Raw genomic sequence first — 24,669 nt, forward strand, 5'->3', positions numbered from 1 at the left:
AGTCAAGTTCCCAGGTTCCTTCTAAGAACCACTCTTAGCCGTGTTGGTTATCTTTTCTAATCCAAAGAGAATTCAGTCTTGTTCCTCCTAACAGCAGGCTATTTGGTGTCTGAGTGAGGGAATCACAGGATGGGACTTATTTAAAAGGGGGGGGAGGGTGGAAGGCGAGGAAGCAATCTGTTAGGAATTTCCCTCTCTGGTGGCTAGGACTGCCTCCACAATGGTCATATTCATCAGTGCCGCCCAGTGTTGATGAAAGGGATGTCCTTGGCTTGTTCTGGTGAGCTGGGTAACCACCTTCTCCAGAATGCATGTGGAGTGGACATTCCACCTCCATTGTTCATTGTTAGCAAGCCAGGCAGCTGATTATGGGGCTCGGGCTCGTCTGCCCATCACATTTTATTTTTGAAACCTGCGGCCACTGAGCAGAACGTCCACAGAAAGCAGGTCTGCAGGAATGCGAGTCAGGCGCACATGGCAGGGCAGGGGACTCCAGCATAAGGACAGACACGACTGTGAGGATTTAGGCGAGTGCATGATATTCCACTTGCTTTCTAGGCAAGAGAGAGGCAGAGCGACATTCCTTTTTTGTTTTCTTTCAATTTGTCTTTTCGCAGCGTTTGTGCTGACTCTCATGAGACACATTAAAAAGACAAGATGTTAATAAAAATGATTGCAGAAGTCTGGGCTTTGAGCCCGTGTGAATCCAAGTTTGAATGTGGTTCTGCCCCTTGGCAGCCATGGGAACTTGGGCCACTAACCTCAAAGCCCTCATTTTCTCACCTGTAAAATGGGGACGATGTCTGCCTTGTAAGATTTGATTATGTGGGATAACTTTTCAAAGGGAGCCATGCCAAACTGCTAGTGTTTTCTCTGCTTCTTTGGGCCCCACCACTTGGTTTTTGGTCTTATGATATTAGGTTTTAAATTCCGCATATTTTGATTCTATAAGTTTGGAAGATTTATATCTGTCTACCTATCTATCTATCTATCTATCCATCTATCTATCAAGAGATATCTTCCGAACTTGATATTGTGAGATATAGATATATCTCCAATGGCCCAAACTGGATTTGAATCCCAGCATAACTTATGTGACCTTGGGCAAGTTTGGGAACCCCTCTGTGCTGTGGCTTCCTTATGGCAAAATGTGGATAATAGTAGAGTCTACTCATAGGTCTCCTATGAGAATTTAGATGAAGTCCTTCATACAACGCATCTAAAATGAAGCCTAGCAGACAGCATGTGCTTAAAAAATATAAACAATATTTACTGAAGGCAGATCAGCAATGAACCTTCCAGAACATTTTAAACCCTCTCCTGCTTGCAAGGTTTTCATTTTGCAAACAGCACCCTAGGGATCAGTTTTTCATTGATCACCTGCGATTTGGATCTAGACACATATTTCACACCAGGCAGTGAAGTGGTTCACAATTAGGCTGTGTGGAGTTCGGGCAATCCAGAATGACACCCCAACACCACATTCTGTTAACTGCCTCATTTGGCTAGTGTGATAATTAGCACCTCCCGGAGTGTGAGGAGCTCACTGAGATACAGCCCTGGGGTGCTTGCCAAAGTGCCAGTATAGTCAAGCTCACAAACGGAAGCAAATACCAAGAACTCGACAAAAGGTACTGACTTCCTCATGCATGAATAAGCTGGGAAATTTCAGTCTTGTTTTTACCTTTTTCTGGAAGGAGGAGGCATACAAAATACACTGAGCGACTAGGAGCCTCGAAGCAGTGTCACCTGGACGGAATGAATGCTGAGAACACCCACTCTTTGAAATGACTCAGAAACAGGCCAGCTTTAGCACCTCAACTGCCCAGGAGGGAGGTTAGCTCTTATATCAGGTTCAGATGCCACCCACAGCCCCGCCAGCCATGAGGGTCTGGGTGGAGAAACAGACCCCCGATCAAAGGCTTCTGCCCCAGTGCAGTTCACAGAAAGCTTAGCTCTTCAGGACCGAAGGGAACATTCCAAGAAAACCTCCCTCCAGCTTGCAGTGAACTCCGGGGATAGAGTTTGTGAAAAAGTTGGCTGAGGGATATGAGTGGCAGACAGTTGCTATGTATTCTGTGGTAACCAGGATGTTCCAGGACCCAGCCTTAAGTGTCTTCCTATTTAAGGACACTCCCACTCATCAGTCCTGGTGACCTGATCTATTTGGAGAGCATCAAGACTGGAAACTAAGTATATGGTTCTCAAGAGAGACATGTGAGTTTAATTAAAGAGCATATGCAGCAGGCAAATTAGACTCTTTTCCTCTCCCCGCTTCCTTCTTTTTCTCTCTTCCCTCTTCCTCGCTTGTGCCTCCCTCCCCTTCCTTCTGCAGAGAAGTAGTGAAGATCTGCCATGTGGCAAGTACTGCCCCAGGTGAGGGGGACGTGATCTATGAAGTGCAGTCCTTTTCCCCAGGGAAATAAACACAGAAGCAGATCAATGCCAATCGGGTTTAGGAGAGGATGCACACTTTGCCTACAAAGAGCTGGGAGGAGGAAGAGGAATTTTTAGGGAGAGGTTGACATTTGTGCTGGTTCTTGAAAGAAGACTGGGAGTTAGGCAGGCTAAATCCATCCATACATATATAGGTACATATGTACATACATATGGAGGGGTGGTGGGGGGAGGGCAGTGCAGGGAGAGACTACAGCATGATGTTCTCTGGGTCTGTGTACCCATGTGCCTACTTATGTCCTGCCATTGAACTACTGCAGGACAGACATGACTGATTCACACAAGACATAATGATGCCACGTGGACTTGGGAGTAGGACTTACTGTGTTCAGTTATGCTTTGACCCTCGCTGATTGTACGACCCCGCCAACCCTCACCCCTGGGCAAGCTGACCGATCTTCCTGAGCCTTTGTGGCCTCGGGTTTCGAGTGGAGGTGCACCTGTTCATGGGCAGCCTGAGGCTTGGATGCAGCTGCATTTGGGACGTGGTGCCAGATTATAGTGAGCACTTGGTTGGTAGCACGTAGGAGGTGCTCAGTGACATAAGGATGTGGGGGTCATTTGTAAACCCTGAAGCTTTATCAAAATGTAATAGGAGTGGCATTTTGATTGTTTGCTCTTTCCAGTGCAGTTCCCCCAGAAGCCCTGGCTTGCTGCAGTTTGCTCAGTAAATATTTGAAAGTGGTTGCTTGGTATCCAGGCCCTTAGACAGGAGGGCTCTGAGGAAGTGCTGGAGAGCAGAGGGCCGAGGACTCATTGCACATGGATCAAAATGGGGCTGCTGTTTGAGCCAACATGAAATTAGGGGCAGGCTGAAGAAATAAAAAATGAGGACCAGGGTTAGAACCAGGTGGTGGCCTGGGCTTTTTAAGCAGGAAGGTAGAGGCAGGCAAGGGTTGTGCTGGAGAGAGCCTCAGACATGCCTGAATTCTCCCCCAATGTAAGCAATGACCATTGCCACTGCTGGTTAATGGTACCTTGAGCCAATGTTGGTGATCTGGGCTCACCTTGCTTAGTAGGGATTTTAAAGTGCTATGGACTGGGCAGCCCAGGTGGCTCAGTGGTTTAGTGCTGGCTTCAGCCCAGGGTATGGTCCTGAAGACATGGAATCAAGTCCCACATCAGGCTCCCTGCATGGAGTCTGCTTCTCCCTCTGCCTGTGTCTCTGCCTCTGTGTGTGTGTGTGTGTGTGTGTCTCATGAATAAATAAATTAAATCTTAAAAAAAGTAGAGTGCTATGGACTTAATGGAAACTGAAGTCTAGTTTGAGAAAGAAGCTTCTTTGTGGTCACATAGGTATCCATTCTCGCAAAGATATCTGCCCTTGAACCTGGCGTGATGCATTTTTCTCTCCTTATGCTTTCTAAGTCTCTGATTTCCATCTGAAAGATAACAGCGTCTTGTGGGTTGTTACAAGGGTATGCATCAAACATGCTTGGCAGGAAGCTTGGCCCGTGGTGCGTGTTCAGTGTTATTTTTATTACTTCCTTCCATCTTGACCTGCTTCCCTTTTTTTTTTTTAAGACTTTATTTTTTATTTATTAGAGACACAGAGAAAGAGTGAGAGAGAGAGGCAGAGACACAGGCAGAGGGAGAAGCAGGCTCCATGCAGGGAGCCCGACATGGGACTCGATCCCAGGTCTCCAGGATCATGCCCTGGGCTGAAGGCAGGCGCTAAACCACTGAGCCACCAGGGCTGCCCAACCTGCTTCCTATTGAGTGATGAACAAGCCCCCTGACAGGTTGCTTTGTTCGGCACTTTTAAAATATCTGATTACATAATTTTGTCCTAAATCAGAAACCATTTTTTACTTACTGAGAAGTAGTAAGCAGGGCTGAGAGTTGAAGAGAAATTTAAGGGATTAACCCTAAAAATTGCATGATGACAGAATATAAGCCACTTCATTTGTGCCAGGCACTGGGCCAAATAATTCACATATAACACTCATTCAATCCTCACCAAGAACCCTATGAGATAAGTTGAGAAAACCAAGAGACAGGCTAATAAATTGTGTGCAGTCACAAAGCTACGAAGTGATGGAATTCAAATCTACATAGTCTGGATCGAGAAACTCTACCATTGACTTCTCATTAACCAATTTTTTTTTGTCCCTTTCAAAGTATTACTTTTTGATTTAATGGTAGATGATCTCAGTCCGGCTCTGAGAATGCTAGTATTTTACAGCAGTACCAGCTGAGACCTGTGATTTATCTGCTGACCAGGGAAGCCACCGGTCCCTTGCAGAGTGTGAGATCAAGAAGTGTCCTTGATGATGAGACAGTAGGAAGTCAAATGCAAACGAAGGCCAATTGCCACTATTTGCAAGGCAAAATGGACAGCCTCTCCCTGTGGGCACAGGGTAGGGGCGGAAAGGCATTGCTGTCACTTCTGCTCTCAGTATCCTTTTGAGTCAAATGGAATCATGTTTTCTGCTTCTCACCTGTAAACTAACAGTAGGAGAATCTTGGGGAGATGAAATAAGTCAAAGTGATTCATTATGGCATTATTCACAATAACCTATATAGGGAACCAACCTGAGTGTTCAGACACACACACACACACACACACACACACACACACACACACACTGACACAAAGTGAAATATTACTTAGCCACGAGAAAGAAGGAAATACTGTCAGGGCGCCTGGGTGGCTCATCTGTTAAGCATCTGACTCCTGAATTTGGCTCAGGTCATGATCTCAGGGTTGTGAGATTGAGCCCTGCATCAGGCTTCATGCTGGGTGTGCAACCTGCTTCAGATTCTCTCTCTCCTCTCTCCCTCTCAAAAAAAAAAAAAAAAAAAAAAAAAGGAGGAAATTATGTCATTTGCAAGAACATGTATGGACTTTGAAGGCATAACGCCAAGGAAAATAAGCAAATAGAGAAAGATAAATATTGTATGATAGATATCATTTACAGGTGGAATCTAAAAAAAAAAAAAAACTTAATAGCACAGAGACTAGAATGGGGGTGGGGAGAAAAGGGAGGTGTTGATCAAAGGATACAAACTTCCAGTTATAAGATGAATGAGTTCTGGGGATCTGACGTGATTAGAGTTAATGATACTATATTGTATACTTGAAAGTTGCTAAGAGAGGAGATCTTAAATGTTCTCACCACAAAAGAGAAATGGTAATTATGCCTAATGCTGGTGTTAGCTGAGATTATGGTGGCAATCACTTTGCAATATGCAAGCGTATCATATCAACACATTGTACATCTTGTACTTACATAGTGTTATATGTCAATTTTATTTCAACAAAGCCATATAAAAAGATAATGGGAGACTTCATTATGGGATCCAGAGCTGGCAGAGGAGAAATTGGCTTTTCTGCCTTTCTCTAACGGGCTGTCAGGACACTTCCTCCTCCATATCCTCCTCCTCCTTTTCTTTCTCCATTTCACCCCAAACCTTCTGGTTCCCTCTTTACTAAAACATCTTGCCCTCTGAGTAGCAGAGGAATCCTAGGTATGGGACCTTAGAGACAGTTTGAAGGCTGAAAAGCAGGGGGCCAGCAGGATGACCAAGGTTTCCAATATGTTTATTCTTGTAGGTAACTGCTTTCTGGCCTGATAAACTGCCAAACATTTTCATAGGTAAAATCTCATTTCTCCCTCCTTGACAAAATCTAGATTTGTCTTATTAGGAAGGTTCCATCTGTGTTCAGTGGGGGACGAAGAAGGGAGTTAACTGCAAGCAAATTCCTCTCCGTAACTTCCGGAGTCTTCAGAGGGCCAAAGGGTTGGGAGATTGACAGCACTGGCCTCATGCTCGTCCATTTCTTAAATACCTGGTTGCCCACCATTGAGTCCACTGACAACAGTGGAGAATATATCTACTTGAGGGAATTTGCTGAAGCCTCATCTCCTCTCTGGAACCATTCCTGACCCTCTTGGGAAAGACGGAAAACTTTCTGCCAATTGGGCATGGGGCCCAAGGTGGCCAATGGTTTGATTGCCCAAGACTGTGGGTTTCCTAGGGTGCGAGATTTTCAGTGCTAAAACATCCTGAGCAAACCAGGATGGTTGGCCACCCAAGCTGGAGCTGACTTTGCAAGCTTCCAAGAGCCAATCATGTGCATTTCTTCCCAACTCTATGTTCATGTTAGTAACTTGAAATCAGTTGTGATTTCATATTTATGCTGTGGAAATGGGCACACGGTGCAAATTGGGGTTTTGTCCTCCACCCCCCATCAAGATCTGGTGAGACATTTTCTAGCACACCAGTTTCTCCTTTGTGCTTTTACTCCATTCTAGAGATTTCTATCAGATCTCCTTAAGGTGCATTATTACACTTATTCATTAGTTTATTTCCCTCCCTAGACTGTAAACCTCTTGGGACCAAGAACAATGGTCGTATCTCCATCACTTTAAATGGGTAGGAATATTTGCATTGTTTGGCAAGAAAAAGGGCTGAAAATAGGAAAAACATTCACTTGAATTGGATCTTGATATGACTTACATATATATGCCAACCGTGTGTTCTTAAAATAGTAAGTGAAATTTTTTTAGATTAAAAAAATGACCTTTCTTCTACTAAATTTGGGATTATTTATATGTTGGCATTTTGAGAATAGCTTTTGATGAAGATTGATATAGTCAGATCATTTCCCAGAAAGATAAACTTTCTCAGGCTATGCCCTCTGTGTTACACCTTAAGTTGGTGTGATAGTTACCCATCAAAGGTGACTCCAGGGTTGGGACCAGATCTAGTGCCCTAAGGTGGTAGGCACTATCATTTCTGAAAATACTGACAATATGATCAGAAGTGCAAGCCATTGACTGACCCACTATGCACTGAGCTCTGCTATAGGAAGACTAAATGGAGCTGTCCTTTTGGAGGCTATACCCAAATAGGGGAGAGATGAGCAAATAGACTCATGATTGTTTCAATTAGTGACTTTCCGGCTGAGCACTGCTCATCTGGACAGGAAAACCAGCAGCTCAACAGCTTCAGTACTGGGTATTTCTGTAGGGAAGCCCTTTTCATTGTGGCCACCAGAAGTTACTAATGGGCTAACAGCCTTTTGAGGGAAACTGCTGCCTCTAAGCTGCTGTTGTCACTTCAAGAGGACAAAGGTCAATCTTGAAGATGAGTTGGTTCTATTCTATGATAAGAAAGGCAATCATGTGAGGGACTCTCTAGGCCAGAGGGATAGGAACACACGGTTGTTGATAGAAATTCAGTCAGATGAAGGGGACCATCTCCTGCCCTATAACCTTGCTTTTGCTAGGTTCTGTGGCTCATAAAGTCATTTCCTACCAACTAGGAGCAATTATGCCTCTCTGGGGTCATTTGGCAATGTCTAGAGACATTTTCTTGTAGTCACAATAGGGGAGTGCTACTGGAATTTAGTTATAGACATGAGGGATTCTGCTAAACATCCTACAAGGCACAGTACAGCCCCTCACAACAAAGAATTATCTGGTTCTAGTATCAATCGTGCCATAATCTAACATGATGAGGGTCTATGAATGGTTGTAATAATTCCATAAACATATTTCTTTAAAAGGTGTTGAGAAGGCTGGGATGCTGGTACAAATGGCACATAGGACCTGACTCAGGCAAGGTCCCCAGTGACAGAGAATGAATTACTGTAGTTATATAAACGGGAGGATTAGAAGTGGACCATGATGTCTTTCTTCCCTTAATTTTTTTTCAAAGAAATTCCAATGACAAATCTGAATTTGGGACAAGGACAAGGTAACTAGGAGTAGAATCTGAGTTAAAGTTGGTCCAAAGTGAGAAGCCTGTTCTCACTCTCTGCTTCTTTGTCTGCTTCACAACTGTAGGCATCATGGCCTCAACCTGCAGAGTCTGCACCCGGCAGCCTGGGCTGATTCATTCTTGGGGGCCCTTGAGTACTATGTTGGGCTGGGCAACTCGGAGTTTCTCCTAGAGGTAGAATTACATGCACTGTCTGGAAACAAGATTGTGTCCTAGGGAAAGTGACTGCCTTGAGGTTGTCCACAGATTGTTTGGGGAGTCAGAAACCTCTGAAGAGTGTTAAACCTCCAGATATCCAATTACTGTTGTATTGCATCAACGAAAGTGAACTTGGAGGAGAAGGTGGTCATGGGGAGGTGATAGCCATTCCTCAACCGTGAAAAGAATCATGCCTTCAAGAAGTTATGAAAAATGAAGCACTTTTCTCATTAGAAAAGAATTATCCATTTCCTTCTTCTGTTGCCAAAGGCTGTTTTTCTGCCAATTCAATGAGAGTATAAACTTGGGATTCATTGCTTGCAGGAAAAAAAAGAAGCAAGTGTACTCTGGGATCCTCAAGAGTCAATGATAAGTGGGTAGACAGAATTGAAAAGAGAAAATGCTGGGGGCCGAGCTGGGGCATTACAGCATTGAATGGTGCTGTGTAGAGGGCATAACCAACAGTATGTGAACAAGTTTTGATTTGCTAGAAAGGAAACAAGGTGAAATAGCTAAATTTGCTTTGAGCAAATTTCTGTCTCCATCAGAATCAAAACAATGGATGCTATTCTTTCCCCCTGGTAAGAGTTTAAATATGCATTGGATCCAACCCTATTAATTATTTCTTTAAAATTCTTTTAAACATTTTTAATCTTCCCACTGCAACGCTCCAAATGCCCATTCCAGGAAGGGTGAATTATTTGACTATCTTTCTACCCGATCTTTGAGTCTTCATTCTCTATTTCAGTCCATCCAATAGTAGCTGCAGGAGCAGAAGTAATATTAATAAAAATAATAGTTCTAAGAAAGCAATATCCCCGAACCCCAAGGACTGGTAAGGCCAACCTCCACTGCAGCGACATCCAAGGAGTAGGTACTTGACCCAAGCCAATCAGAATTTTTCCCTGACATATTATGGGTCCTTAGCAAAAGAAACTCTTTTCATTGGTGTTGTTAATCTGGAGCTATGTGGAACTCTCTGTGGTATCTGAACTATCTGAGGCCATGCCTCCTTCTCATCAACAACTTTTGCCTCCCATACCACTGGGAAAAAGAAAAAGTTCATTTTCAGTGGGAGAGAATGAGGCCAACATACAGAAAGAAAGAGAGAGAGTGAGAGAACGAGATTGAGAGGGAGCGTGCTAGCTGACAAGATGATTCCCCCAGCCCCAGGGATGAACCATGATTCATGGCTCTCCTCTTCCCCTTGGTCAGTGATTGGTCTAGGGATGGACTTTTGACCAACTCTGGCCACGGAGCCAGAACGGGATGCCTGCTTGGGGCTTCCATAAAAGATTTTCTCATTGATAGGGGAGTGGTACATAAGAAGAAAGGCACTTTTTTCCTCTATCTCCTTCCTTCTTACTTGTGATCCTATCATGTGAGATCATGAACTTAAACACAGACCATTATCTTGTACCTATGAGGGGAGTGGTTGCCAGCACATCACGGGTGGCAGGGAAAGGCAGACATGGCATGAGTCCTTCATGATGAACCCACCCCTGGAGTTCCCTCCTTTCAGACTGCGTGTGAGGGCTACTAATGAAATGTCACTGTCATTTAAGCCACTCTTGGTTCTGTAGTCTGCTACTTGTAATCAAACACATATTGACTTGAAAACAAGATAAACAAAAAAAAATAAACAAACAAAAAAGAAAACAAGATAAATAAAACAACTATGAATTCATACTCCAAACTACTTCAAGCCCAGACGTCTCTCTTGAGTCTCACAGCCAGCTACCTGCTAAGCATTACACCCAGGTGTCACAGGTATCTCAAACTCAACATGTCCCCAAACCAAACTCATCCTCACACAGCATGAACCTCCACTCTCCCTCATCCCCAGGAGGCACCCCCGTTCATCTGAGTACCTGGGACTCACTCTGTAAATCCTCCTTGTCCCTCACATACCTGGCAAGTCAGTCATCCAGTTACATCTCTTTGACCTTCCAATCTGTCCTCTCTCCAGTCCCATTGCCACTGTTTTAGTTGGGAGCAGGGGTTCATCATCTTTCTCCAAGGCCACTCACTGCCTCCCAATTGTTTTAATTTGCCTTTGGTCATGTTTCTCTCCAAAACTTTTTTTTACTGGCTTCCAACATGGTCCATCTAAAGTACAGCTCTGACCTGTCCTTGCCTTGTCTGAGATCAGTTAGGGCCTGTTGCCTAAGATGCTGGTTCTCAAAGTGTGGTCCCTGGACCAGCAGCAGCAGCATCACCAGGTAACTTGTGGGAAATGCAAATTCTTGGGCCCCACTCTAAAGTATCTACTGAATCAGACACTCTGGGGATAGGGGGAGCTCTCTGTTTTAAACAAGCCTTCCAAAGGAATCTGATGAGCAAAGTTTAGAAACCACTACTGGCCTGAAGCAATAAAACCCAATTTCCTTGGTATAGTAGGTTGAATAGTATCCCCCAGATTCTTGTCTACTTGGAACCTCAGAATGTGACCTTACTTGGAAATAGAATCTTTGTTGATGTAATTAGTACAGGATCATGGATGAGATCATCCTGGATTTAGAATGGATCCTAAACCCAGTGGCTGGGGTCCTTTTAAGAAGAAGAGAAACAGAAATACCCACAGAGGAGAAGGCCATGTGAAGAGGGAGGCAGAGAGACTGAGCTGCTTCTGTGCCAAGCCAAGAAATGCAACACCTAAGGCCACCAGAGGCAAGAAAGAATTCTTCCCCACAGCCTTCAGAGGGAACAGTAGCCTTGCTAACACCTTGATTTCAAATCCTTATACTCCAGAACTTGGAGAGAATATATTTTCATTGTCTTAAGCCACCCTGTTTGTAGAATGCCTGGGTGGTTCAGTTGGTTAAGCGTCTGCTTTCAGCTCAGGTCATGATCCCAGTATTCTGGGATGGAGCTCCACATTGGGCTCTCCACTCAGAGGGGTGTCTGCTTGTCCCTCTCCCTCTCCCCCTGCTCATGCTCTCTCTTGCTTGTTCTCTCTCTCTCAAATAAATAAATAAAATCTTTAAGAAAATCCACCCAGTTTGTGATACTTTGCATATTAGCCCTAGGATACTAATACACTTTGCATAGCAAAAAAGGGCCTTTGGGTCTCACCCCTGCGCATCTGTGCCTCGGCCTCCTGTTCAGGGATCTTTCTATCAAAAATATGTATGACACACCTGTTACATGTCCAGCCCCAGAGACAGAGCCCTGAGTAAGAGGCAGTGTCTGCCTTGCAGAAGCTCCCAGCCCAGGGGGAGGGGCTAGCAGCTGCACAGGCAGGTGATGCTTAATGGATTAAGTACTTTGCCCGGGGTGGGAGCATGAGAGCTGTACTTCCAGCAGCACTACCCTTCTTGTACCTCTGTGCACGTACTCCAGCACTATAAAGATTGCCCTTCTCCATGTTAGGAGCCTCTTCTACTCTCTCCTCCCACCCAGAATCAGTTACTCTTCTGTCCAGGTTTTGGACATGTTTCTATTAATGCATCCATCACACCTCATTTTAGCTATTTGTTTGCCTCCCTTTCTAGACTGTGAGCAATTTTAAGGGCATGGACTATGGTCTTTTATTCCTCTTTTTATCTATAGAGCCAGTACCTGGCTCGTAGGAGTTTCTTTAAAAGAATATGTTGAACTGAAGGGAAGAGCCCCACTGGTGGAGGGGCTCTTGAGCTGCCTTTTCTCTGTGCAATGCTAAGATGAGTGGTGGGACAGTGCAGCCCGGGTTCAGGTGGACGGAGCAGAATGGGGTAGCTCCCTGGGCTGCATTTGGTGTGCCTGGTCCTGGAGGAGGGTGTCAGACTAAGCAGGCTTTAAAGACCATCATCCGGGCATCTCTGCAGCCTGAGTGATGGGAGCGCTTTGTAAGCCAAAGCTGGGCCAGAGCTCCAGGCTACTTCCATGAGAGGCTTTTGCTTCAGCATTGGATTCTCACACTTGAGTGAACCTCAGAATCACCTGGAGAACTTGTTCAGCTGTAGTTGCAGGGCCCTAGCCCCAGAATTTCTGATTCTGTAGATGTGGAGTGGGGCCTGGTGATTTGCATTCCTAACAAGATCCTAGGGTGTCCTGATGATGGTCTGCGGACTGCATTTGGGCACTTTCCTACACTAGAGGAACATCTGACATTAGTAGGAGAACCTGACATGGTTCTCAACTTTGGGTATGTTAGAATCACTTGGGTTTTTTTTTTTAAAAATACAGATACAGGGACCTTACTCACACATTGGTCTGGGGCTGTTCCTGGTCATAGGGATTTGGACTGCATGTGAGCAAAACATTGGTTAGAGTAAGGCTGACTTATAAAAGGTAATGAATTGATGAATTCATCAAACTTTGATCAAGCATTTGCTATGTGCCAGGTTTTGTGTCAGTCATGGAGGTACAAAGATGAACAAGATATAGTCCCACCCCCCAGTGGGCCATCAGTCCAGTGTGGGGGAGATGTATGAACAGATCGTTCTAAAAGTCACATGGAAGGAGAGTAGTGGCATTACATGCAGGATAGCATGGAAGCACTAAGGAAGAGCATCAAATCCAGATAGGGGGTTAGGAGAGAAGAAGGAAGCTCAAGAATGGGGATAAAGAGAAGGTAATGATCCAGTTCAATCATTTTAGAAATCCCAGTTAGCTTTTAATTGGTATAATGTGAGCCCAAGGCAGTGTGTGAAGAACTTCTACCTAAATCCCAAGCTGTGCTTCACCTCTCACTAGACAAATTACCTCATCTCTCCTTGCTTCACTTTCCCCACTTTTCCAAGGGGAAAATAATACTACCTCCCTCACAGAATTGTGTGAGGACTGAAGGACACATGTACACAGGGTGCTTGGTAGAGTGACAGGCTGCACACTTCATGTGTACAGCCCGTGCCCCCGCAGCAGTTCAGGGTCTAGCAAGCACTTGAGACATGTCAGTGATCATCAGCATCCTTTCAGGAGGCTGCCTTGAGACCTCCAGCCATGCCCCCCATCCCTGGGAGTCTTGGTTCTTGCTGCTGTGTAGCAGAGCGAGCAAGTACCAGCTTCCATCCCCTACACCACGTGGCCCCAGGCTCCCTCCGCTTTAAAGCTCGTGTGTCAGTTTCTCGGTTCCCACATTCTTCCTTCTGCCAGTGTATTTGTCCTTGGCAACCTATTTTGCACCTCTTTAAAAATGACTGCTTTTTATCTACTGTAGACAAGAAACCCCTTTACAAAGCCAAGGCTGTGTGATTGGGTCTAGAATGCAGCCAGCTTTGAGCGGGAGGCTTGTTTTTAAATGAAGAACGTATGCTTTACTGCCTGTCATGGTTTGATATCAGAGGGGCCCTTTGTGTTTCCTCCAATGAGTCATGGTGGTGTTCCGAAGAACAAATTTTCTGGGATAAACGATTTCCTGATAGGAGACCTGCAGGGTCTGGGCTGCTTTCTGCTTGGTTTCTCTCACTAATTCTTCTTTGGGGTCTGGAATCACACTTCAAGGCACTCTCTTGGTGAAAACCGTACTTACTTTATCCCACATTCCCAGACACATTTTTCCTTGCCTCCAGAACCTACCTTCTTTTCTGAGGCATCTGGACTGAGTCCCACCTGCTGTGTGGCTCCTGGGTGTTCCTAATCCACCTGCATCTGAGCTTGCCTGTTGCCCTGTTACAAGTCCTGAACTGTTTTCCATTTTAGACAATATTGATGTTGGCTAAATATTGGCACAAGCAAGTCATAAATGTGGCATGTTCACAAACGTGGCAGATCGCTGAGCAGGTGTTCTAACATTGACAAGTTGGTTTTAGCTTATGGGCACTTAAAATGACACCTGCTATCATCGGCGGTGTGCCGATCTGTTCTCGGAAGAATTGTGTTATGCTCCAGTTCAGCGTTTCTCAAACTCAGCTGCACGTTTAGCACCACCCAGGAGGGATTTGCAAATCCCAGTGCCCAGACAGATCACCAGACCAGTTGATTCAGACTCGCCGGTGGTGGGGCTCAGGCTTCAGTAGTTTTTACAACTCCGCAGGTGATGCCAATGTGCAGCCAAATGTGTGAACTTGTTTCCTATTTTAGTGCCTCGCAGACTGTACTGCATATAAGAATCGCTTGGAGATCTTGTTAAAATGCAGATCTGCTTCAGGAGGTCTTCATGGGCCTGGGACTCTGCATTTCTAACAAACACCCAGTAATGTAGATGCTGCTACTAATCCAGAGACCACACTTTGAGGAGCAAGGCAAATCATTCCTAGTGTCTATTCATTGGCCTTGAAAAGACTTTTCCAGAAATCATAAATCCTCCTGAGTTTGTGATTATTTCCACATTTGTCCACAGCTCTCCTAAGTCTTGCCCCCTCCCTATTGCTCTGCCCATACCCTACAGCCATACTCTAGTGGTGAAGGGATTTCACTATTGATCTCAATTCTATATTTTCCTCTAGAGAGTGATTCTCCTGAAAACAACCCGCACAAGAGAATAGGAAGAGTCATCTCACTAAACCTAAGCAGATTTTCCTGTGGATCTTATTTTTCTGTGGCTGCACAAAGCTCATTGAGCACAAGGACACATCCTCTAGGCTAAGCAAACTCTGAACATTGTGTGATTTACCAAGTGATAGTCACCCTCTATCTTGGTTATTTCTGCTCCAAATAGGTTAGTCACAATTACTATGTCTTCAGTTGAAAGAAATCATTAATGATGGCAAAAGGATTGGAGGAAAGCACAAAGTAAAAAAGTAATTTTCAGTTTTCAGAATTGGCTAGGAAGGCCTCTATATCACAGTTCCTAGGAAAATGTAATTTTCTAGCCAATATCCTACTGGCATTGGAGTATTGTTTGTCAAGCAGTTGTCTGCGGATCTCAGTCTATGGACTTATTTTAGGGAATTCGTAACTTTCCTGGTGGACTTTTAAAATATGTATTTACTAAATACATAAACTTAAAACTTAATTACTTAAACATCAATAAAAAGTGCATTGAATCATTAGGATGACCAAGTCCTGGCACACTACTTCAACACCTGCATTTGCGTTTCTCTTTATGATTGTATATACACCAAACAGCCATATTTTAATTGTTGCAAGCCAGTGATAAAAGAACAGAGGAAGGTTTAGTACAAAAATCATGCATTTTAGCCAAGAGAAGTCCTGATTATTTTATAGGGAGTCCTACAAACAAAAGTGTCTCAGTTTTAGATAGACAAACATTATAGGAGAACTAAGAAGTCACACACCAGGTTATATTTTAAACATGCTGCAACACAAAAGAAACCACATTTATAGCAATCAGGACCATTTTTTTTTTTACACTGACTGTGGCCATTTTATCTCAGCAAAATAACATTGTCTATTATACTCTATCCATTACATGCATCTGCTTGCACATTCTGATCTTGTATTTTACTAGTATCTAGTTTTCTATATTTGTTTTGGTTGTGCAGTTGCTCCAGAACTGGAAACATTGTTATTTGAAGTTTGTACATACTCAAGTTGTCTTCTAAGGCAAATGATTTAAGTCACTACCAGGACGATTCTCTGTCCTTGAAGGTTTTGCATTTACTTATTCAGAAACACAATCTTAGAACATATTCATTCCTTGTGCCATGTTAAATTCCCATTTACATTTTCTAAAATGTCACAGTGGTCATACTGTGGTAACATGCCCTCCACTGTAAGGCATAACGAAGGGGACACTATTGGGCATGGAAGCTGAGCTCCTCCATTACCTTTTTACATTAGCTGCAAACGTTGTAACAAATATTTTCCAGGGGAAGATTTCCCTGCCTGGAGGTAACACCTATTGATGACGTTTTTCAGGCTGGAGGATTGTGGAGGGTCCCATATGACACGTCATTGGTGAGCAATACTGGGCCCCTGAGAGAGCCCAGTCATACTTATGATTTGGAGGGAAAATTGAGTGCTTACAGGCTGTTGGGCCTCTGGCTCTCCACTCCCTGATGGGTGGCTGAGAGGCTGCACGGCTGCTGAGGGTTGGATGTCCCCTTTGGGCAACTGTTGACTGCCTTCTGAGAGGGAGTAAGACTGGCTCTAAGGATTCAAAAAAAAGAAATACATAACAATGCTAGACCACTCACACAAGCCAGTTGCCCCATGGGGATGACACTCAAAGATGGAAACATCTTCCTAAACTGCTATGGCAGGGGCCCTCTGCAGCTATCAGAAGTACCTTCAAAGTAGGCTTTAGTATCTCCAAAAGATATAATGAATGGAAGGCTCCTAATCTTGGCTAGCAAAAAAAAAAAAAAAAAAAAGAAAAGAAAAAGAAAAAATGTTACCTACAGAAGATTTTAAATATGACACCTCCCTGAAGACATTATTTGTAGGCTTACAACCACTGAGGGAAATTTTAATTTACAGCAAAGGAAAAAAATCTTATAATCAAAGTTATAGTTTACAGAAAATTTTGGAGTTTTATTCTCTTTGTTCCTAACTTACTTAGAATAAATCATTGTTGCCGTGGGAAGCTATAGTAGGTAGAGCAAGACCTTACTACAATGCTTATTGCAACAGCTTTAGATATGTATTTTTCAATGTAAAAAAAAAAAAAATCAAGATTTAACTCTGACCTGCCATGCACATTGTTGATTCCAAATGGAAGTATTTTAGTTAGTTTTGAGTCGTTAATAATTTATAGACACAGTATTCACATGGGCCTAGACATTTCAGGAAAACAACAACAACAACAAATAAACCCCAAACATCAAGTCCATTCCCTGGATATCTGCAAACATCTGAATGATGCTGCTTAGAAATAATACTAGAATATTTTTACCTTTTAGCCCAGATTATATAGCCTTGTAGGAATACTTTTACCTTAGTCTATGGATATTTGCAACATGAACCTGTCTTCCCCACAAAACTCTGATGGGCATAGTCTGCGAGTCTGAGTCTGCAAGGTTTTGTGCAACTTCGCCACAAGTAACACCTTTAATCATACAATCCACAAATACATATTAACCATTTGCTCTGTGCTGGGCACTATTTACTTGTTTTAAATACTTCCCTCCTAAGAGATTTTTTACTAATGGAGAAAAAGTATATTCCAAGTGCATTTTAAAAACATGGTATGCTGTTGTGAAAACCAACAATACGTAGTAATCACAATGATAAAATATAAAATCATGATTTCATAATTTAAATTTCTCCACATGCTAACTAAAATGAAAACTTTGACTCCCAAAGATAATAAATACTTACGTGACGATTGCCCATTTTCGTTTTTCTAAGACAGTTGTTCTGTATTTCATTAGGAGATCAGTTCTCCTACAGGCCAAGTTTATAATAGTTTTCCCAGGGTGTAATATCTTTTGAGTTTAATAAGTAACTTTTGGTATTGAATTTGAATACATTGTTGGGGATGGGATGGGTAGGGAGTGGTGATAGCTACAAATGAGCTTAGCCTTCCCAAGCTGTATTTCTAGGCCATCTTTCCAAAGTAAAATATTTATTAACACGTCAAGTATAGGCTTTTTAAGTGAATAGCTTATTCTCTACTAAACCTGTCTCACTTCTAGATTATTGAAAGAGTCCATATTTTTTTTATTTGGGGCATTTATTTAAAATCTTATACATTGTGATAATAAAAGCATTAACCAAACAAGGCTAAAAAAATCTTACTGTTTTACTAACATCACTATTGTTATTGCACAGAATCCTTTGGAGAGTGACATTGACTTATGCCAACATCATCTTTATAATCCAGCTAGTTTTTGAACTGAAAAAGTAATATGTACAGATGGTAATTTTTCCCCCTAATAGTGTGAAAGAGTATGATGAAAAATAAGCCTCCTGACCTCCCAGGCCCTTTCCTAGTGGTTTCTGGATGGTTTGCATACATAGCCATGTCTGCCTGTCCCTCCATTTACCTATCTCTTTGTCTGTCTGTCTCTTTCTTTTTTTTTCTTTATTTTTCTTGTCTCTTTCTTTCTTTCTTTCTTTCTTTCTTTCTTTCTTTCTTCTTTCTTTCTTTCTTTCTTTCTTTCTTTCTTTCTTTCTTTCTTTCTTTCTTTCTTTCTTTCTCCCTTCCTTATTCTTTTTCCCTTCCTTACTCTCTTTCTTTCTTTCTTTCTTTTCTTTCTTTCTTTCTTTCTTTCTTTCTCTGGCCTGGGTTTTTTGTTTTGTTTCATTTTATTGTCAACAAATGGGTTTGTACAATATGTTATTTTTTTTAAAAAAATATTTATTTGAGAGACAGAGAGAAAGAGTGAGCACAAGCATGGGCAGTGGCAGAGAGAGGGAGAAGCAGGCTCTCCACTGAGCAGGAAGCCCAATGTATGGCTCAATCCCATGACCCTGAGATCATGACCTGAGCTGAAGGCAGATGCTCAAAAGACTGAGTCACCCAGGTGCCCCACAATACCTTCTTTTCTATGCCTTTTATGCTTCATATATTAAAGAGATATATGACACTAGTACGTTTCTTTTCCAGTGGTCTCCTATGAATATTAGCCAAAACTTATGTCATCAGTCCACTATTCAAGATTATTTAGGGTTTTTTTTTTTTGGCCTTTTGTATGACTATCTTCATTTCTACATCTTTGCCTGCATGTGAATGTTTATCTGTAGAATAAAATCTTAGGATGTAATTGTTGGCCAAAGAATGTGTACATTTAAAATTCTGATGGGGCACCTGGGTGGCTCAGTTGGTTAAGTGTCTGCCTTTGGCTCAGGTCTTCAGCTCAGGTCATGATCCTAGCATCCAGGGTTCAAGCCCCACTTTGGGCTCTGTGCTCAGTAGAGAGTCTGCTTCTCTCTCTCCCTCTGCCCCTCCCCCTGCTCGCGCGCTCTCTCTCTCAAATAAATATATAAAATCTTAAAAAAAAAATAAAATTCTGATAGATCTTTCCCAGTTGTCCTCTGCGCAGACATCAAAATGTTGAACTACTCAAAGTCCAGCCGATCCATGAGCCTAAATTTCTTTCTTTCTTTCTTTACTTATTTTTGAGCCTGACTTTCCAAAGGTAGAATATATATCCCCCTACAATCATATGCCAGGGCTCATTTTTTCTATATATTGGCTACATTATATATTATGAGGGTTTTTCATTTCTGCCAATTTCAAAGATGAAAAATTGTTACCTCAGTGTTTGATTTATATTCCTTTCTTTTGATATTCTTAAATTATGTATCATATCCCTTGAAGGTCATTTGCATGGATTTTTCTGTGGTCTGCTTATGTCCTTTATTTTTATTTTGAGTTATTAGCCTCTTCACTGTTTATTTGTAGCAACACTTTATAATAAGATCTAGGCCTTTGCCAAATGTAACAATTATTTCCCACCAATTTGTTGTTTGTCTTTTGTTTCTGTTTGAGTGTATTTTGAGCACATATATGTGAGTGCAGAAAGTATTAGTTTTTATGGATTCATTGGTTTGCTTAAAAAATATCTCTACATTAAGATGATTAAGACTTCTTATACCTTATCAAGTTTTTTAATGGCTTCTTTTTTATTTATATATATTTTATTTTTATTTTTAAGTAAGCTCTATGCCCAACATGGAGCCCAGAATAAGAGTTGAGAATTAGAGTTGGAAGGTAACTGACTGAGCCAACCCAGGCACCCCATAATGGCTTTATTTTTTAAGACATATCTCTTTGATCCATTTGGAATTGATTGCATGTGGAGTAAGGAAGGAATGGATTCAGCTTTAATTTTGGTTATTTTATAGATCCTAGATAGTTATTAAATAATTCATCTTTCCTCATCTGGTCCAAGATTCCATCTTTATTTTATGCTAATTCCCATGTAACACAGTATTAAAATTCTCATGGATTTATTAAATTCTGATTGTATGTATTTGTTCTTTATTTCTTTAACCTTTATCTGTTGAGTGCCTTGGATGTGCTAATTGCTAGGACTATAAAAGTGAATAAGATAGATTCAAATGTTCTCTTTCTAGGATGTAGTCAAGTGTACAAGGAACAAACTGTTATAAATTGTTGTTGCAACTTATGAAGAAAACCAGCAGGATGCTATGATAGAGGTGAATGTGTGTGTGTTAAGTGTGTGTAATTTTCTTTAAGCAGTGGTAAAATTCTTCAAGGAGATAACATTTAAACTATGAACTAAAGGATGAGGAGACCATCATTTGAAAAAAATAAAGTGTTCCAGATCAGATGCCCTTAGTTTGTGCAGAGACTCAGAGATTGGAAAGAGCTTTGTTAACTGGAGGAAGAGAACGATGATCAAAGGGGCTGAAATCTATCGTTTCTCAGGTGGGAGGATGGGAGTAGGAGGTGAACTCTTCCAACTCTCCTCCAGAAATTTGCATAGGGGTGAGGAATGACAAGAAGATGTAAAATAACAACTGATACTTTGGCCATTCTCTATGATGTTGGCTGATTTGGGTTCTATAAGTCTCTGCCTCCTTCTCTCAGGCCCAGGCTTCTCAGGGCCAAGTTCTCCTACTCCACATCTGTGCTGGTTTGAAACCACCCTTTGTGTCACTAACCCTTCCTAGAAGGTTTGATCAGTTACTTTCCTCTCTCTCTTCCTCTCCCACCCTTTTGAGCTGTTGAAGCTCAAAGTTCAGGAGGAACAGGGCAATTTGATGTGCTGTGATCAAAGTTGAGATAAATTCTGTTCAAAGGCTCACAGGAAATACATACAGAAGAGATATAATTTATGGCTCCAGGGAGATGAGATAGAAAGCTGAGGAGCCGAGGGGGAAGTTGACATACCTTTTTTATTTTTTTAGATCACCACTGCTATAGCCACCTCTTAGTAATTTCACTTTGCACATGGTCAAGTTTGCTTTTTTTTTTTTTTTTTTACATGGTCAAGTTTGGATCTGACTGGAACAGAGCTGTTTCCAGTGTCAACTACTCCTTTCTGCTTCCCCAGCTGGATGGGTCCATAAGAAGGTGGCTAGAATAATTACAAGCAATAGCAGCAGGAGGAAGGAAGTGGAATTCCTGTGACTCCAGGTCATTTCTGGGAGGCTATTCATGGTTGAGGGAGAGGAGAGGACCTGCCTGAGAAAGAAGAGTAGTAGACTGACATTTTAGGGGAGAGAGGGTGCAGAACAGTGAGGAGAGGGTTTTTTGTTACTATTATCTTAAATATTTAGTGATTCTAAATGACTACAGGTGCTACCTCATATTTTTCTCTCCTAGACTGGGCCCGTGTTTTTTTTTTTTTTTTTTTTAAGATTTTATTTATTTATTCACGAGAGACATAGAGAGAGAGGCAGAGACACAAGCAGAGGGTTAAGCAGGTTCCCTGCAGGGAGCCTGATGGGGGACTTGATCCCAGGGTCCCCAGATTAGGGCCTGAGCCAAAGGCAGGCACTTGATCACTGAGCCACCCAGGTGCCCCCTGGGCCTGTTTATTTACATCTCTTGGATTTTTGTGGTTCTCAAAGTAGTGATGCCAGCCAGAGTTCTAATCTCCTTCTAACATTATGAGTCTCAATAGCAAGTCATGGATTAATCTTGCCAAAGAGAGTTTTTTCCTTCTGTTCCACCCACCAATGGTAAGTTTCTAACACTTCTTAAAAATGTCATTTATGCATTTCTTATGGGCTATATTGTATCCCCCAAAGGACCTGGTGAGGTTCTAATCCTCAGTACCTGTAACTCTATTTGGAAATAGAGTCTTGGCTGGTGTATCCAAGTTAAGTTGAGGTCATTAGGATGGGTTTGGACCGATTATAACTGGTGTCCTTTTAAGAAGAGGAAAATATCATGTGAAGACACAGGCACACAGGGAGAAGGCCACATGATGATGGAGGTTAATAAATTTTCAAGGGCAGAGACAGGCCTGTTGCTTAACAGATCCCCACAGTGTCTGCATACAATGGCTACTTAATAAAAGTTCTTATTTGACTAAGACAAGAAAGATTCACATCAGCAGGAAATGATTACAGTTGCTGCCAAAAACTATATTTCTATACTCCTATACTTTCTCAATAGTAAAAACCTTAAAAGTAACAATCCTCTTGCAAACATTAAAAACAAAAATCTCGGGATCCCTGGGTGGCACAGCGGTTTGGCGCCTGCCTTTGGCCCAGGGCGCGATCCTGGAGACCCAGGATCGAATCCCACATCGGGCTCCCGGTGCATGGAGCCTGCTTCTCCCTCTGCCTGTGTCTCTGCCTCTCTCTCTCTCTCTCTCTGTGACTATCCTAAGTAAATAAAAATTAAAAAAAAAATAAAAAAAATAAAAAAATAAAAACAAAAATCTCATTATACAAAAAAAGTCTTCTTAACTCAGTGATTGGTTAACTGGTACTTGTGTATTTGCCATGTACAAGATACCACGTGAGGCTAAGGGCATATGAAAAATCTAGGACATAGCTCCTACCCCTGCCCTGTTAGGTGCCTATGCTTAGTTGGAGAAATTAAACATCTACATATAAGAAAAAAACACTTTGATTTAATATAACATTTTTGTGGCAGAAACACCTTAGCACCGGGAGAGCAAAGATCTGTGTTTTAGGCTGGTCTCTGCTGCAACTTAGGAATATGCTCATATTGGAGTCACACTCTCTCCAGTTCTTGGGTTTCTATTAGATAAATGTAAAAGGTGAACTTCATCTCTACATTTACTTTCAGACCTAAAATACTAAGAACAATTTGGATTTAGGAAGACAGATTGGGACTCTTTTGGTTATAAGTGACTAACTCATGATAATTTAAGCAAACAAAAAGTTTGTTGTCTCACATAATTGGAAAAGATAGTTAGTTTCAGGCATAGCAGGATCTAGCTATTCAAAATATCACCCCAGAACCCATGGTCTCTCTCCATGTCTTAGTTCTGCTTTCTCCCTTCTCAAAGGGATCCCCTTTCTCAAAGGCAAGATGGCTGCCAGTGGTTCCACATTTTCATCCTCACAATTCCAAAACTAAAAGAAAATAAGAGCTTGCTTTTCTTCCAAATCCAATATACATCCTGATCTGAATCTCTGGTGAAAAGAAAATGAGAGCTTGCTTTTCTTCCAAATCCAATATACATCCTGATCTGAATCTCTGGTGGCAATTGGGACACATAATTTCTCTGAAGTAGCCACCATAACTGGGAGGATGTAATGAGGACTGGATTTCATGTCACCTCTAGAGCTGAAAGAGGAGTCAACCCCACCAAATCATGTGGGTGGTCTGAGAGTGGGGGAAGGAATGGATACCCAGAGAAAATTGGGGTGCTTTTAACAAAAGAAGGGTGAAAGGATAGTAGGCTGGCTGAAACAAGATATGTCCACTGCAGAGGGCAAAAGGAGCAACATAAGAGAAGTAAGAGGAAGGAATGAAAGGAAAAAGGGGAGAGAGATCCTGAGGATGGGAAGAGTAGGTGGAAATGGTAGCCCAGAATATTTTTAACCCACTGAGAGACTGAGAACTGATACTAGAGCTACTGAAAGAGGAGCAAAGTGCCCTTCCCTTGGAGCTTTCACTTCTGGTCCAACTATCTGTGCATCCTGTGGGCAACCTGCCTGTGTTGGCCAGTGCCATGGACACATTCAACTGCAGCCCACCTACCCGAGCAGCATCCTCTTTCTGACAGCTCCATCCTATGGACTTAGTCCTGGGAGTTTTGCTTCAGTGCTGGTTGATGGACAGGGCTCTACTTGTCCGTCCTTCTGTGATGATAAACCACCACTTCTGACCTACGCTGTCGAGTTTCAGATCTCAACATTCATTCATTAAGATGTGTATTATTCACCACATAAGGAGTGTTATAACCCTCTGCTGAGCATCATGGAGCAGAAGAAAGGAAGGGAAAAAAACAGGGTGCTTGCCCTCCAAGAACATAGTATTTCTTTGCAGGGAACAAGGTATTTAAAAAAAACAGTTATAATCCAAGATATAACTGATATATAAAATGACTATTCTAGATATATTATGGACTATTATAGATGAATACAGACTATCACAGGCCATTCTGTAACTAGTATGTTACAGAATTTGAGAAAGAAGAAATAGTGGCCCAAGGGACTGAGGGAGGCTCCACGAGGGCCTAGGCCTTACTTTGCAACAATGGAGTGGCAAGAATTGGAAGGGCAGATAGGGGAAGAGCATGGAGGAGTTGCCAGTGGAAGTGGTGAATGTCTTTAGGGAATGAACAGAGGGTGGTCAGAGTATGCTGTGTTGAGGAGTGAAGGTGAGTAGAGGAGACTTGGAAAGTTAACCTAGATGGGAATGCCTATTCTTGAATAGCAGCAAAGAGGAAGCTATGGAAGAGAACCCAGGGTTTCAAGGGAGTGACTGGCATTTGGTGCTGCCATCTTCAGCTATGGAGCAGTCTAGGAAGGAGCTACTCTAGGAGGAATTGTGGATGCTGAGGTGCCAGACGACCCCCAGAGGGAAGAGTTTAGAGGGCAGGGGGAGGAAGAGGTGCT

General features: G+C 42.4%; 1 protein-coding gene across 2 annotated transcripts in view; it reads right to left on the bottom strand.

Annotated features, from left to right (window-relative positions):
• ANXA13 (annexin A13) overlaps positions 1-17,604 on the bottom strand; it is a 50,142-nt gene extending 32,538 nt beyond the window's left edge. The window contains exons 1-2 of one of the 2 annotated variants that reach the window (XM_055314180.1): positions 17,530-17,598; positions 16,237-16,359 (exon numbers count right to left, since the gene is read on the bottom strand). In XM_055314180.1, the coding sequence (XP_055170155.1) occupies positions 16,237-16,359; positions 17,530-17,544 (138 nt within the window). In that variant the 5' untranslated portion in view covers positions 17,545-17,598. Of the gene's footprint in view, positions 1-16,236; positions 16,360-17,529 lie in introns of both variants that reach the window. The other variant, XM_055314181.1, reaches the window with a different exon arrangement.
• Positions 17,605-24,669: the final 7,065 nt, after the last annotated feature.

Source organism: Nyctereutes procyonoides, unplaced genomic scaffold (genome assembly GCF_905146905.1).
Source record: "Nyctereutes procyonoides isolate TBG_1078 unplaced genomic scaffold, NYPRO_anot_genome, whole genome shotgun sequence".
Lineage (NCBI taxonomy): Eukaryota > Metazoa > Chordata > Mammalia > Carnivora > Canidae > Nyctereutes > Nyctereutes procyonoides.